We start from the raw sequence: 16,519 nt of genomic DNA, 5'->3' as shown, positions 1-16,519 counted from the left end.
ATATTATTTTGGCTCATAAAATAATAATCTCGCCAATTAATCGTTCATATAGTGATTTTTTATAACAAATTTGTTTTATCAGCTTATCAATTTAGTTGCCAAATACGACAGTGATGTGGCTATAGATTAATCTTAATAAACCAAAATAATATTATTGTTACGGATTCCGTGGACCCTTCATTTAGACACACGATAAGAACACTGGTTATTAAAAGACTTAAGCCGGGACCCCATTAGGGCCACACGCCACCCCATGCCACGCCATCCCACGGTATTACACTGATGGGCGATTCGCCTGTTCCATATCTCATATGTACTCTTTCCCATATCGCAACACGTGGGATACGTGGGATAGCGTGGCGTGGTGTGTGGCGTAATGGGGTCCCGGCTTAAATCTACAAAACACTAGTTAATTATATCACAATATTTCAGCGTTCTAATATCTTAATAAATCTAATATGTTATAACGGAATATGATAGAGAAATAAAAATTACTTGAATTGCAGGTTCGTTTTTTATGTCAATCTTTAACATCGGTATGTAATTGATAACAGATAATTTAGGTATGTGTGTGTGTGTGTGCTCTGTGTGCTTAAATGCAAAAAATGACAAACTAAGGACATCTAACAAAAAGGGGTTGAATTAACTAATAAAAGACATGGAATGCGAGGGGGTCACATTTGACTAATTCGAGGGGTTGTTCGCAAAAAAAGCGGACATCATCGAGTTTTGACCTCTAATTGGCTAAGTAAAAGCCATTTCAAAAATTACTTCGCTTGGGTCTTTTTAGGAAGATACAGGAGTCCGGTAAAAAGTAGTAAAAACTTTAACTTTTAACATCCCATAACGTGACCATCGCTGAACATGATTAAATAATATTTTTATATCAATATATTTCTAAATTAAAAAAGAAAAACGTGGATTATGATAATATATAATTATTACCACTATGGCGTTAAAATGTTGGTTTGGAACACTTTCACTAACAACAGTTGAAGGTTGGTTTGGACGTGTATGTAAAAAATTGGCGCCGGAAGGCACGTATAGCCGCCCATACTAAAATATGTTAATAAAAAGTTGGTAGGCAGTTCTTTTAGTTTCAAAGTAAAGAAATTTTTCCAATTTTTTTTTATTTCAAAAACTGCGACTATGACTGATTTTGATGTTATTACAAATTTTGTTGCAAATATTATTCCTAATCTTAAATTGAAAACCGCGTTTCGCTAACTACTGTAATTTTGGTGTTACGATTTTTTAAAATTTTTAACCCTCTTCCATACCCCCTTCCAACCCCATCAAAAACTAATGGCCAGATTCTCGGGTGCCACAGTATTTTTGTGCCAAATTTGGTTAAAATCGGTTTAACGGTTTTTGAGTTGTCGTGTTACAGACGGACAGACGGACAGACAGACAGACAGACACCATGAAAATATTTTGAATTTAGGTCATTTATGACCCAAATAACTCATTTTGAGTGAAATTAAAAGAACTTTTTGTTGCCGATCTTAATAGCCTACCATACCTATTATAATAAATATAAAATAATTTGATTCTTCAATAAAATTATATAAAATTGGTAGATCTATCAATCAATTTGCTTGCATAGTACGCAGACCTTTTATACAGAGAAATTTACTACCCGTTACATAAATTCTTTTATGTAACTTAAGATATAATAATAAATTACTTTCTTACCTTTGTATTTTTCTACATATGATTGGTCATATATGTTCATAGTTTTGTAAGGGTTTACCGAAACGCATACTTCCCCGATGTAAGTGTAGATTAATCCATTCTTGAATCTGAAAATAAGAAATATAAAGTTAAATAATGATTTAACTCAATTTTAAATACTATATATAAATAATTTCAAATGTTTTAATAGTCTTATACACCTTCTACACCATTCGAAAAAGAGTTCGAAGCAGGTCAAGGTCGTGTTTCCTCGCCTAACTTTGTCTCGTCTCGGCTTTTCTGCGCTTGTTTGACCTGCTTTCATTTCTTAAAAACGCCTCGAAACTACTCATGAAATTGCGGAGAAGGGCGTGGGTGATATTTTTTTGGCTACTTTCGGTTGTTTCCTGTTGTCTCGTTCAGTTTCGTTTTGTCTCGAGCTACTTCCACGACGCGACGTGTCGGTTTCTATATCCGAGACAAAGGACTTTTTATCATAATCTTAGTGAAATAAGTAAAGGGGCCCAAAGAAGATACAATCGGTGGTACAACTGATCGTACGATAGGTTGGACGAAAAATCGTTCAGACAGACCGTAGATACTATTGGCCACAAACGTAACGACATTCTAAAGCGACTTGTAGTACGATTAATTAAATGTTTTAAATGAATTAGTTCAGTGACTCAGTGTATGTTTGACTATGCCACAAACCATGTCAAAAAAACCGTAGCTGCTTTAGTAGTCGCGTTGTTTTCGGATGATAATAGTAATAAAGTGCAAAAGAAGAAAAGGCGCGTATGGTGTAAAAAATGGCAGACATATTCATTCGCATATGAATCTATATACTTAATGCTTAATAGTCTCTATAAATTTCAATAAATTCTGTCCAAAACTGCCTTTCCTCCGTGATGAAACACCACAATCTCACGATGTATTTCTGTATTAACACAGTAGCAACAAGTCGGTGAAAAAGCCACAGACTTTCAAACTTGTCGTTCATCCAACCAAGTTGTAGGACAGACTTTTAAACATGCTGAACTACCAAACGATTCAACCGCGTCTTAACGACAAGTTGGACGACAAGCCCACAAACGTTACGATTATCGTTCAAACAGTGGGATCAAACCAAATCGCCCAACTTGTTGTACAACAGATTGGATCTCTGTGGGCCGTTTAAACATAGACGTTTCTAAAATATCTGTTGTCACGATTACGATGATATTTCGTTAATTACATCTCGTTTTCAGAAATATTTCGGGCACAGTGTAAAAGGTGTTTAAGATTTGTGGAGATTCATGGGACATAGGACACTGCAGAGTAGATTTTAACAATGCAAAAATTAAAATAGTTTTTTTGTTTTGGTTTTTCTTTCTGACGACGGGTATACCTCGCGAAACATTAAGCATTTTTTGAAGGCGAAAGAAATTTGATTTACAAGTAAAAAACCACTGACAGGTAAGCTACTTTCCATTTGGATTCTACCCAGTCGTGTTTACGAAAAAAAAACATATTTTTTAGTTGCGAAATACCTGGATTTCATCAAGAAACGAACCCACCGCAAAGGTATAGACATTATTAATGTTTTTTTCGGTCATATGGTGCAATGTATATTAAGAAGAGCCTATTTCACTAACCCGAAAAAGTAGCAAAATAAGCGTTTGGAATTTAACGTTTTATGTAAAACTGGCTAGGTATTTTTACCACAAATGAAGAAGGAAATTAAATATAAAGAATTATATATTATATCCGTATTGTAGCACATTTTTAGACAAGTTCTTTATTTTTAAGACTTTGATGGTCAAAAATCAACAAAATATTCCTTATGTTTGGACTAAATTTTCTCGAAAATATAGACAAAATTTAAAATTCCGTTATAATACGGAAATAGATTGAAGTTTTATGATTTCAGTGATTTATAATTTATATGGTTTTATAACAAATTGGTCGCTGTTTTATGGCAAATGCTCTGCAAACCTTAAACAAGCTTTAATCAAAGTACGTGTGTTTGGAATTTTGGTTGTGGCTTAACACGACAGGATCGAGCTAAGCCTTAGGCAGATTTCTGAAATATAATATATATTTCCTTCGGCCACACACCCGCTTTACCCGACCCCCGAGAGCGACCTGAAAGTACAGCGTAATACACTCGTAAGGCCATTTTCTTAAAAAATAAAAACTATCCATGATAATATAACAAAATTAAATCCATCAACACTTCTAATGGTTAAGTACAAAATTAAATAGTATAATTGGTATATTAAAAAAAACATACAAAAATTATTAAGAATCGATATGAAAAAAAAAACATATGAATTTCCAGCTTTTAAAACATCTGCTACATTTAAATTTGTTTTTGATACTATACTTGAAATGCCTCTTGCCAAGCGAAAGTATTCTATTTTTGATTCTCATTCAATAGAATGTTATTTTTAAAACTGGATCGATGTATTTACTCCAATTATTTTCTTTTTGTTATTATTTAAATTATATGTATTTTTTATTTATTGGGTTTTTTGCAATATGGGTAGCATTATGTTATCTGTGAAAAGAAACCAATACAATCAGTTTTGTGCATCCAATGTATGGTAAGATTTTATTTAAGTTCATCTTTAAACCGTTTACACCCACAGCACTTTGACTTATTTTCAACATATGCATTTGTATACAAACGAATGGCAATATGTGTTTACAGTTGAATGCTATCCCTCATTGGCGTCACAATGAAAAATTATCATCACACGTTTTTATTCTCATCGCCTGGTAAACAATAAAACAATGAATAAATTAAATATGCCCCTTTATACCAGTCTCACATTTATCATATATAAAAATATATTTTATACAGGGTCCGGAAATAGTGCGTCGGGTATCTGTAGCTCCTAAAATAAAAAACTTTGGAATTTTGTTTAAGTGCAAACCTAAAGTACATAATATGTACTAGGATGTATTTCAGGAAAATATTTTAACTTATATAGGGTGGCTCAAAGAAGTGTGAGTGAATCGGGATGATTTTTTTTAAACGGAACACCCTGTATATTATTGCATTTTTGGCTTCTTTTCAGATCACTTTACATAATCCTAAGACATGAGTAAATATATTTCGACAATTTCACAGAGATTAATAAATAAATAAAAATTATATATCTATTTTTCAGACTTTCTTAAACAATTATTAATAATACAAGAACTGTCCTGAAATCAAAACTGTATTAGGTATTTACTTTAGATGGTCTGTACTTACTTTGCTATAAATATGGAAATCGTAAATCATACGAGATGCTCAAAATTTTATGCCAAACCTTCCAAGATATAAAATAATTTTTCTTTGTCATTTTAAATGGAACACCCTATACAGGGTGGGCCAATGAAAACTTACAATGGCTATAATTTTTAAACCAAAAAAGACATCAAAAAAATAAAAAATACCGTTTCTATAATATCGAGGGGGTGAGACATATGACGTATTTTTGAACCACCCCGACCTACCCCTTAGGCGATACCCCTACTCACTTGAATATCTTAAATGGCAACACCCCACTTCTGGCACATTTTTGGAAAGCCCATGAAAAATGCTAAACGATGATCATAAAGTTTTTAGGGTGAAATTGAAAAACTACCCCTTACACGAAAAATTAGGTGGGCATTAATAAAAAAAGGGATTTTTTCAGCATAAGTTACAAATTGGGGCCCAGCTAAATGAGGCAAATGAGGTATTTTTCAAACGACCCCGACCCACCTCTAGGTGCCACTTCTTCATTCCTCTCACTTCTAATCTCAAGATAGCGATACCCCACTTGTGACACTTCTTTGGAAAGCTAATTGAAATTGCTAAACGATGGTCATACAGACTTTAACTTAATTACTGGTATGTAGTGATAAGAAATGTAGGTGTGACAATTTAAGAGAAATTTAAAATAATAATTTATTTTAACAATTGCCCAAAATGACAGCCGTTTTGTTCCATACAAAAATACAAACGATTTTCAAATTCTTCTCTCACTTTTTGGTAAGTCTCTCTCCTGGTTTTGTCTTGTAGACTATGGATTTAGTGTAACCCCACAAGAAAAAGTCTAAAGGAGTGAGATCAGGTGACCTTAGCGGCTACTCGATTGGACCCCTTCTGCCAATCCATTGCCTTGGATAATATCTACACAACCACCACCTTGTGACAATAGAATAATGCGGAGGGACTCCATCTTGCTGAAAGTGTATGAGGTCTTCATTAAGAGTTAAATTTCCTTCCAAATCTCTTTGATTTTCCACCTCATTTACAATGGCTGGCTCTATCAAATTGTTCAGCATTTCCACATAAGCATCACCAGTCAAATTTCCGTCGATGAAAAATGGATCAATAATTTTATCACCTAGTATTCCGCACCAAACATTGAGCTTTTGGGGATGTGTGTCCTTCAACAACAATATGCGGATTGTCATCGCTCCAGTATCTGCAGTTCTGCTTAAATTCTAAACTGTTTATCACTAAAACAAATATTTTTGGCGAGTGAAGGTTCCCTTCGAATTTCCTCCGTCATTAGTTCACAGAACTGAATGCCTCTATCTGAATCGTCGTCGCCAAGTTCCTGCAGAATCTTCATTTTGTAGGGATGGAATTTGTTCATTTTCAATACTCTTCTGACAGATGTTCGAGGTATACCTGTGATTGATGCCAACTGGCGTGTTGATATTTCTGGATTGACCGATATCTGACCAATAACTTCCATCTGAATTTCTTCATTCAGTACCCTGGGCCCTGTCCTTTTTTATTTTTGACCGACCCAGTTTCTTGAAACTTTAGAATAAAATCTCTAACATAAACGTGACTTACGTTTTTGTCCGGATTTCTCTCATTGAAAGCACGGGCCGTTCTCAAATAGCACATACCTTCAGCACCATAAAGAAAAACTACTTAAATTCTTTCTTCCACAGTATAAACCATTTTTCTTTCAAATAAGCGAATCAAATAAAGGTTTAAAATACCACCAAATTTGCAAACGATTGAAAATCGATAGAAGACAGTGCAAAAACGCAAAGATAGGCCGTTTTAAGATTCCTGTTTGTTGAAAGTAAAAAAATAGATAAGGAAGAATTTGCGTTATCGCAAAATTCGGCTGAACGATTAGTAAAACATGTGTTGCATTTTTTATTATCTACGTTTTTTTTTATTTTTAGCTTCAAAATTGCAATGGTTTCAAAATTGCATTGATAAGATTAGAAGTGAGGGGATGGCACCTAGGGGTGGGTCGGGGTGGTTTGAAAAATACCTCATATGCCTCATTTAGCTGGGTCCCAATTTGTCACTTATGCTGAAAAAATCATTTTTTTCATTAATGTCCACCTAATTTTTCGTGTAAGGGGTAGTTTTTCAATTCCACCCTAAAAACTTTATATATTTATTTATTTATAGTTTAGCATTTTTCATGGGCTTTTCAAAAAGGCGCCACAAGTGGGGTGCTGCTATTTAAGATTTTCAAGTGAGTAGCGATATCGCCTAAGAGGTAGGTCGTGGTGGTTCAAAAAATACGTCATATGTGTTCCCCCTCGATATTATAGAAACGATATTTTTTATTTTTTTGATATCTTTCTTGGTTTAAAAATTATAGCCATTGTAAGTTTTCAGTGGCTCACCCTGTATATTATTTTTTCAATAGATGAAGAATTAAAAAATGAACATTTTTTGTATTTAGAGTATTTTAAAATTTTTAACGGTTTTGCAGATATTCGCGGTTATATATTTCATATGTATTTTCCACAGTAAATTTTTATTAAAGCCACCCCATAATTTTTCTCTCGAATTTTACCATTGAAAGCGCCATATGAAATAATACTGCGTGTATCTGCAAAACTATTAAAAGTTTTGAAATACTTTAAATACAAAATTAGTAAGGTAAGAACAGACCGTCTAAAGTAAATACCTAATATAGTTTTGATTTCAGAACAGTTCTTGTATTTTTAATAATTTTTTTAAGAAGGGCTGAAAAATATACAGGGTAGTCCGAACTGTATTCCGGAAACTTCGGCAGCGTATTCTGCAGATAAAAATAAGTAAAAAAGTTCGTATCAATGTATGTCCTAAAATGATTAGTTTCGGAGATACAGGGTCTAGAAGTTTCATTTTTATTTCGATTTTTTCCAAATAATTTATGAAGTAACGTCAATATTTGGATGGAAATTGGTATCTGGGAGTTCTTTGACATGAGAAATTTGATCTTGATGTCAATATGACTCCTACTTGTAGAGGGCGCCACCTACGTGTGTTTTAACTGTTTTGGAGAGTAATAACTTTTCGTCCGTACTTGTATAAAACTATGGAGTGAAAAAATATACATTTCCATGACTTTTTACGTAAAAAATGTCTCTTGGTAAAAATCGCTACGAGCAACCGTTCTCAAGATATTTAGAATGAAAATAGTCAATACATGTCATTATTGACAAAAAATAAACACGCGTTGAGTAGATAGTTACTTGACTGAAATAATAAATTTGAGAAATTTTTATTTTTTTTTAATCATAAACTTTTCTGCGAAAAATGATGATAAAACAGTTTCTGTTGAACTTTTGACAGTAAAACATTTCAAATTTATGATTTTAGTTTAATAACTATTGAGTCAACATGTTTAATTTATGTCAATTATGATAGGTATTGATAATTTCGATTCCAAATATCTCGAGAACCATTACTCGTAGCGATTTTTACCAAAAGGCATTTTTTACGTAAAAAACTTCGTAAATGTATATTTTTTACTCAGTAGTTTTATACAGGTACGGACGAAAAGTTATTACTCTTCAAACCAGTTAAAAAATATGTAGGTGGCGCCCGCTACAAGTAGGAGTCATATTGACATCAAAATCAAGTTTCTCATATCAAAAAACTCCCAGGCACCAATTTTCACTTATAATATCACAAGAGCTTAAATTATTTTCGGAAATTTTTTTGAGGGCACGAATATTTTGAAAATTATCCCGAGTCGAAGACGAGGGATAATAAAATAATAAAAAATTATCCCGAGTCGAAGACGAGGGATAATTTTCCTAAAATATTCGTGCCCGAAAGAACATTTCCAGGAATAATTTAAGCTTGCGTGGTATTCGGTAAGAAAATTTCACACCTAAATTTGAAAAAAAAAATATTAATCCAACATGACATTTTAAAATAATTTCAATTTGTTAAGTTGGCCAAGGTATTGATGTTTTTGACATATTATGTGTTTTGTCATTTTTGTTTGCGATTTGTCATTAAGCTATTACTAGTTTTAAAACGTCTGTACGTAGAGTAAGAAGTGTATAGCGAAATGTCGCGATTTGGAAAAGTAAACCAACAAGTCATTAAAGAAGAAATTGAAAATATAAAACCAGATAACACCCGAAAATCAAAATCAAGTGTATATCCATCATATTTCGTTAAATAGAAAAATACCAGCTTTAGTTAAATAAAGGCGGCAGAACTATATTTTTTAGAACATGGCAATTTCGAAGAAATTCATATGTAGGTATATCTAACATATTTCCTTAAATAAAAAATATTACCAACCTTAGTTACATCAAATGCTAAAACTCAAATGGGTAATATTTCAATATATAGACATTGTAGTTCATTCACATTATGATTGTAGATCTTATGTTTACCTTTTCAACTGTCAAAAAATTTCCACTAAAGTTTCGTGGCGCCTCGAAAAAATTTCCGGAAATTTTTTCAGTTGCCATGGTAACTAGTCAACATTAAAGCATGTTATTGGTTGAAAAGTAGAGGTGTGAAATTTTCATCCAAATATTGACGTTACTTCATAAATTATTTGGAGAAAATCGACATAAAAATTAAACTTCTACACCCTGTATTTCCGAAACTAAGCATTTTAGGTCATACGTTTATACGAACTTTTTTACTTATTTTTATCTGCAGAATAGGCTGCCGAAGTTTCCGGAATACAATTCGGACCACCCTGTATATTTTTTATTTATTTTGTAATATCTCTGGATCCCCCTATCGAAATATATTTTACTCATATCTTAGGATTATGTAATGATCTGAAAGGAAGCCAAAAATGCAATAATATACAGGGTGTTCCATTTAAAAAAAATCACCCAGATCCACTCACACTTTTTTGAGCTACCCTATAGAAGTTAAAATATTTTCCTGAACTACATCCTGAACATACCTACTTTACGTTTGCCCTTAAACAAAATTCTCAAGTTTTTTATTCTAGGAGCTACAGATGCCCGATGCACTATTGCCGGACCCTGTACATCGACTGTAAATAAATAAGTTCGAATAAAAATGTTAGTTTTCCTTTAAAATTTGTAGATTTGGAATTTTTTAAATTATTATCAATACCTAATGATTATCTATATGTCACAATACTAGGTCCAATATGACAATTGCTAATTGTCATATTACTATAGTCAGTGTGAAGCTTTTTTATAAAGCGAATAATATAACAAAAAAATGCATTTTCCTTCTTATTTATTCAGAGAAAAAAACAGTAGATAAGTTTTAAACACTATTGTTTTTCTAAGTATTTCCCAGGAAGAGAAATGCAGTTTTGCAGTCGCCTTCCAGTCGTTATTCCAGTCGCCTGTTGGTGTCTTCTGGGGACTGGACATCGCAGTTCGTTCTCAATTTTTGGAAAAGTAAAAAAATCAGGAGTTAGGTGGGGACTGTATGGAGGATGGTCCAACAATTCGATGTTTTCTTGCTTTAAAAACTCAGTTGTTTTTCGAGCTCTGTGAGAACTAGCATTGTTTTGGTGGAGGATCATTTCTCGTGTGTTGACGGTTGATTTTTGGAAACTCACGAATTACTTCCGGCAAATAAATAGATATGTACAAATCGGCAGTAACAGTTCTTTAATTTCGCTGTTTTGGTTCATCTCGGAACATCCAAACAGCCGATTAACGTTTATTTTCGGGTTCATAAGAGCCAGGATTAATCCAAAATTCGTTACCACTGACAATCCTGTATATATTTTTTAATTTCCTGTGTTAAGTGTTAAACCGGTGTAGAGTTTTTTGACACAACAGATGCGGTATCCAACGAGAAACTAATTTTTTTAAAGTTAATTCTTCGTATTCTTTTTTTAATTGAGGTCTTTAAAATGCCCAATGATGCTTCAGTTTCACGATATGTGACATGCCGATCTTCTTGGATCAGCTTGCGTACAGCATCGACGTTTTTCTGGATGACTGCCGTTGTTGGTGGACCTGTTCTTGGATGGTCGCCAAGGCTAACCCGTCCACGTTTAAATTCTCCATACCAACGAGAAATTATCAACTGATGTAGTGCTTCATTCCCGAAAACAGAAACTAGCTCGGTAAGGCATTCATGTTGAGACAGCTGTCTTCAAAAATTGTAAAAAATTATTGCGTGAAAAGTTTCGCGAATTTGGAAGTTAATTTTGACATTTGATATATGTATATTGAGAAGCACCTTCTAAGTCTATATACAAAATATAAAATAGAACCCTCGTATCACCCGTAAGATTTGTTTTTAAATTGATCATAAACTATAAACTAGATTAATTTAGTTGTAAATACAAGATGAGTCTTAAAAAAGTGCAAATATATTTAGGGGTAGTACATTTTTTTAAATTTTCAAAAATAACTCGGTTATTTTGGAGGTATTTCAAAAACGGTAAAGCGAAATTATTATGTTTCTTTTATCGAGATCCGTCAGTCCTCAAAATATTTGTACTTATTTAAGACTCACCCTGTATAAAACACAATGCAAGTTAAAAATCCATATACATATATAAAAGCTCAAGGGTTTTTTTTTGTCACATCCATCCCGCCGAAACCGCTTCACCAATCTTGATGATTCTTTTTTTAAATGAAAGGTATATATGTGTAGATTTGTTATGAAGTATTTTTAAATTGTTGAATGGCTATTTCTTTGTGTAAATCGACTAAATATTAAAACATACCTGAAAAACACCTACACACAATACCTCCAGAAATAAATTATTTGTCATTGTCAGTGGTTTGTCAGTTAGATTATATATCAAGTTTTTAGATATTTTAGGGGTCAGTTCATACAGCCAGCTTTAGATACATAAATATTAGAACAAAGGTTCGTTTAAAGGACATTAGTGATTAGTGAATTAGTTATGCAAAGCGATTTTAGAAAATTCATCCTCTTAGAGTGTAAAATTATGTCGATTTGTTGTATGAAAATCCTTTACTATCTGGTCTAGAAGAATGAAATTCTACAGAAAGAATAAGAAGAGATTTTCGAAATTCATCAACCAAATGGGTAAAGTTAGTAAAAAAATTATATAAACCTTCGTGACCTCTGGATTATACACATAAAAATTTGCACAAAGGATCATTTAAAAGACATGAGTTAATTATTTGGACATAGGAATTTATGAAATTCATACCCTTAGGGAGTAGAATAGGGAATGAAAGTTTGCTGTACGAAAATGCATTACTATAACATCTAGAAGTATAACATTTTATACAAGGGTTTATTTAGTGACATCAATAATATGAACGAAATATTTCTTTTTCAAATCATCCTTCTAGGAATAAAAAATAACATATAAAGAGAGTATTAATGCTCTGGAAAAATAAAATAAAATCAGGGGAGTATATCAAGAAAAGCGACAATTAAAAACTTTATATGTCAAAGCTATTTATTTTAGTAATACAGTTTATATGGGACCATAGGTAGGGTTCTATCCATAGAGGGTAAATGTCATTTCACTATTTATTATTTTCGAGAGATTTTCTTTTTTCAGATTTTGCAAAATTTCGACTTTGGTTCGAGTTCTAAAAAACACCCTATATATAATTATTAAGAATAAAAAACCGCCACAGAAGAGCGCCATAAATCCTCTATCCAAACATACATAATTATTAGTTTCAGTCAATGGAAGTAGTTAGAAAAATTTGAAAAAGAGTTTTAAAAAGCAAGATTTCAAAATCATTTTGGGGCCAAAATTGAACTTCTTTTAAATAATTTGACTTCGATAACTTCTAGAATTATTAAGATTATTTATTTCAGACGGGTCTAAGTGTGTCCTAAATTTATATACTAGGGGATGAAAAAACGGTTTTTAAATTTTCGGATTTTTTTACATACATAATAATATTTAAAGAGAATAAAGATGCTCTTGAAATTGGCCTATTGACGGCTCTTTATAAATTTTAAGTAAAAAATGAGTAATAAGTCAAAAATAACAAAATCGATTTTTTTGAAAGAATATACAGGGCGAGTATTAAACAAGTGCAAATATTTTTAGCGTTAGTATATTTTGACAGCAGAAACACGATTATCACCCCAGTAATACGATTCTTTTCGCGATTTTTTTTTGAAAGATTGGAATTTTTTGAATTTTTTTTAGTTTTTAGTTAAAAAACATAATTTCTTGATAATACGGCAACATTGGTAATAGATTAAATTTACCAGACAGAAAAACCCGAAAAGATCCAGTGGTCCTGCAAATTTAAGCAAAAAATATTTTTTTTAGAAATTTTAAGTTAAATAACTCGGTTATTTTTGAGCTATTTGGAAAACGATAAAAAAAATATGTTTATTTTATCGAGATCTACCAGCCCTAAAAATATTTGCGCTTATTCAAGACCCGCCCTGTATAGTACCCAGAAAATCGACAATTGCTAACTTTCATAAATACGAGTAGCTCTTAACTCTTAAAAACATAGTTTAAATGCATTTGTAAGGCTCACTAGCTTTATTTATAAAGAAGTAAACAATCATTTAAATCGATGCATGAACGATTCGAGGTGTAACGCTAACGTAGTCGCGGGAAAAAGCTAGTAGTATACTATAACATTTACTTTTCCTAAGATCATATTACAGTTATTTGCATATTACCAAAATCCATATAAACCAAATCAATTCCAAAATCCATTATTTTTTTTTAAATAATTGCAATAATATGATTCTTCTTCTTTTCAGGTGCCTCTTCTCAACGAGATCGTTTTCGTTTCTGCTGTTCTGACGAGTAATTGAACATTTATTACAGTTCATTCAAGTACGCCAATGGTCTAACAAAAACCCTAATAAAAAGCACCCTAAAACTACTTAAATAACACACTAACAAATTATACGTAGGTATCAGATTTCAACTGTGACATTCTAATTAAAGGGTCGAAACTTTCCCAACATGACTGATATGATCTTCGCACCATATGTTCCTTCTTTTACATTCAATAAAAAATTGTAAATAATACAAACACTGTTAGATTGAATATCACAATATTTATATCCAAAAAATTATCTTTTCCTTTTATTTTGTAATTATTTTCTATTTTTCACTTTCTAATGTTCGTACGTATTATCTTTGGTATTATCTTAAGGTACCTCCGAAAAAGTGTGGGTGAACCGATCATTATGAATATTGGAGTTATTTGACATATTAAATAGTGAAGCCAAGCGTTAAACAATATCAATATTTACTTTCAGTAGAATTTTTGACGTTTGATGCTATTTTAAATCTGCATCAAACGTACAAAAATGGACTTTTTACAAAAAAATTATTTTTCAATGAAGTACTGAAGAAATAACGGACGATGTTTTGGTTAATAAAAAGTAAAGCTATTTTTTATTTTTCACCCATACTAAATTACTATTTATCACGTCTTTTTATTCTAAATTTATATGCTGTATACATTTATTACATACACTAGATATAGCCGTTCTCACTGGGACATTCAACTGAAGTAATCTTCAATTCTCGCAGGGTGGTCTAACCTCAGAGCAATAAAAGCGTATAGGTAAATTAGTTTACAAGAACTTTTTCCTAAAACTGACATTTCTTTATTACGACGACCTCCTAGATTGTTATGATCAACAATAAATACTATTTATATCTTGGTGAAGGGTTCAACGTAATTTAGTCTTCGAAGAGTGTCGCCACTGAAACAATGTTGATCTTGCCGTTATCAAGTGTAAACTATTCTAAATCTGAAAATAGAGCTGTGTACTTTACGACCACGCTAGTTCAAAAGATTGAATCTCGTATGTGAATCAAAAGATTCAATCAGTGTGATCGAAAAGATTCGGACAATTGAACTAAACTTAAAATAAGAGAGAGAATTAAAACAAGAACTAAATAGGTAGGTAATGGTTAAACTATAACGTGAAAGATAGAATCAAATTGTACTAAACTTTTATGTACTAAACTACCGTTTGTTTTTCAAGCAGTAGTTAAATTATCAATTAACTGACCAGAAATATTAAATGATACTAGATATATCACTTTGAAGTATTGTTTGGCTATTTATAATTGCTTTCGTTCTTTTTTCTACAAATCGTACCTAAATTCAAAGTTGTCAAAAAATGTCTACAGAATCTGAACAAATAAGGCAAAGAAAATAAAGTCTTCCCACTCCGGATTTCAGCCCACAAAGGGTTAGAAGGTAATGAAAAAGCAAACGATCTAGCTATGAAAGGAGCGAACACTCTACTAACTGGATCAGAACCGTTTTCCTTTCCATGTGGAAACTAACTTAAACCAGAACTCAACAACCTGGAAGACGCCATCCGTAACATGGAATGGGAATCCTCCAACGGTCTAAGACACTCGAAGACATTTCTCAGAAGTTACGACCTAGAAAAATCAGAATTTCCTTGAAATTAAGAACAATCTTCGTATTGCCACGGTTTTTTTAACAAGACTATCTCCTTAATGAACACCTCAGTAGCTCAGTAGACTGAAGCTAAGAAACAACGGCGAATGCATATTTTGTGGAGAAAATGGGTAGCACTAAAACACCTTATCACTGATTGGTGCGTTTTATTAAGAAATAGCCATATCGTAGAAATTTCCATACATGGACTGCTAAAGGTTTTATTGTTGTTTGATATAAAAGGTTCCAATGAGGTTCACTGTGGACAACCCGCGCTTCCGACCACTTAATAATGTGCTACTTAGAGCACACATGGTCTACAATACCTGACTTCATTGCATTCACCTCTTTGTACATGTTTCTTATGTTCGTTCAATCGTACATTTAGAGGGCGTTTTGTCTCTCCAATATACGACTCACCGCATTCACAAGCGACTTGGCAGATGCACACATTCTCTGGTTTTGATGTCTTCGGTTTTGATTTTGTTAAGACGCTTCTTAGAGGCGTTCCATATTTGAAGAGTTTTAATGTTATATTGTTTGGCTATTCTCCTCATATTTTCTGTTGTTCCTCTTACATATGGTACAGTCAAGAGTAGGCATCTTCGTCAGGCCGGCGGCGGCGCACCAATGAATCAGTTATACAATTTGATATAATGTGAAGTCCAAAAATCTTTTAGTTTCAATCGAGGTTTCAATACTGAATTATTGTCTACCACATTCAAAGAAAAATTAAAACATACCCTTCACAAGTTAAACTTCTTGATCAGTGGCGAGCAGTATAGCACCGTTGTATTGTGCCACCACCTCATCATATTGTTACGGATTCCGTGGATCCACTATTTAAACTCACGATAAAATACTTAACGAATTTATTTGTTTCACTCTGTACACACAACTTATACTATTTACAACACAACTTATGCAACTACTATTACTCGAACGGTATTTCGCGGTATTTTCAAACTTCAGACTTCAGACTATCTTCAGACTTTAGACTTCAAACTTTAAACTTGTCCAACTGTCAAAGCGCGGGCCTTATATACCCCCTGGCGGTTGTTTCTAGATTTTTCTAAAGAATTCTATAATTTTCTTTACTTTCTGGCGAATGCGCCAGGTTCCTCAATGCACATTGCGATTTTTTAGCAGTATGCAGTTATGCAACCAGTAATACACCTTGACAATATGGTGAGGTGGGGGGTGGGGCCACTAGTATCCCCAATAAAAATAAAGCTATTGAGATGAATAAATAAACAAACTA

At 32.7% G+C, this 16,519-nt stretch overlaps 1 protein-coding gene across 2 annotated transcripts in view; it reads right to left on the bottom strand.

The window, feature by feature from the left end:
- The window catches only part of LOC115879126 (unconventional myosin ID), a 108,568-nt gene that overhangs the window by 41,495 nt on the left and 50,554 nt on the right, over positions 1-16,519 (bottom strand). For both annotated transcript variants that reach the window (XM_030895787.1, XM_030895788.1), the window contains exon 2: positions 1,696-1,802. In XM_030895787.1, coding sequence (XP_030751647.1) covers positions 1,696-1,802 — 107 coding nt within the window. The remainder of the gene's footprint in view (positions 1-1,695; positions 1,803-16,519) is intronic.

Source organism: Sitophilus oryzae, unplaced genomic scaffold (assembly GCF_002938485.1).
Source record: "Sitophilus oryzae breed Bouriz unplaced genomic scaffold, Soryzae_2.0 scaffold_1576_pilon_pilon, whole genome shotgun sequence".
In the NCBI taxonomy this organism is placed as follows: Eukaryota; Metazoa; Arthropoda; class Insecta; order Coleoptera; family Curculionidae; genus Sitophilus; species Sitophilus oryzae.
Note: the sequence above shows the minus strand (reverse complement) of the source record. Positions and strands in the feature narration are given on the sequence as shown.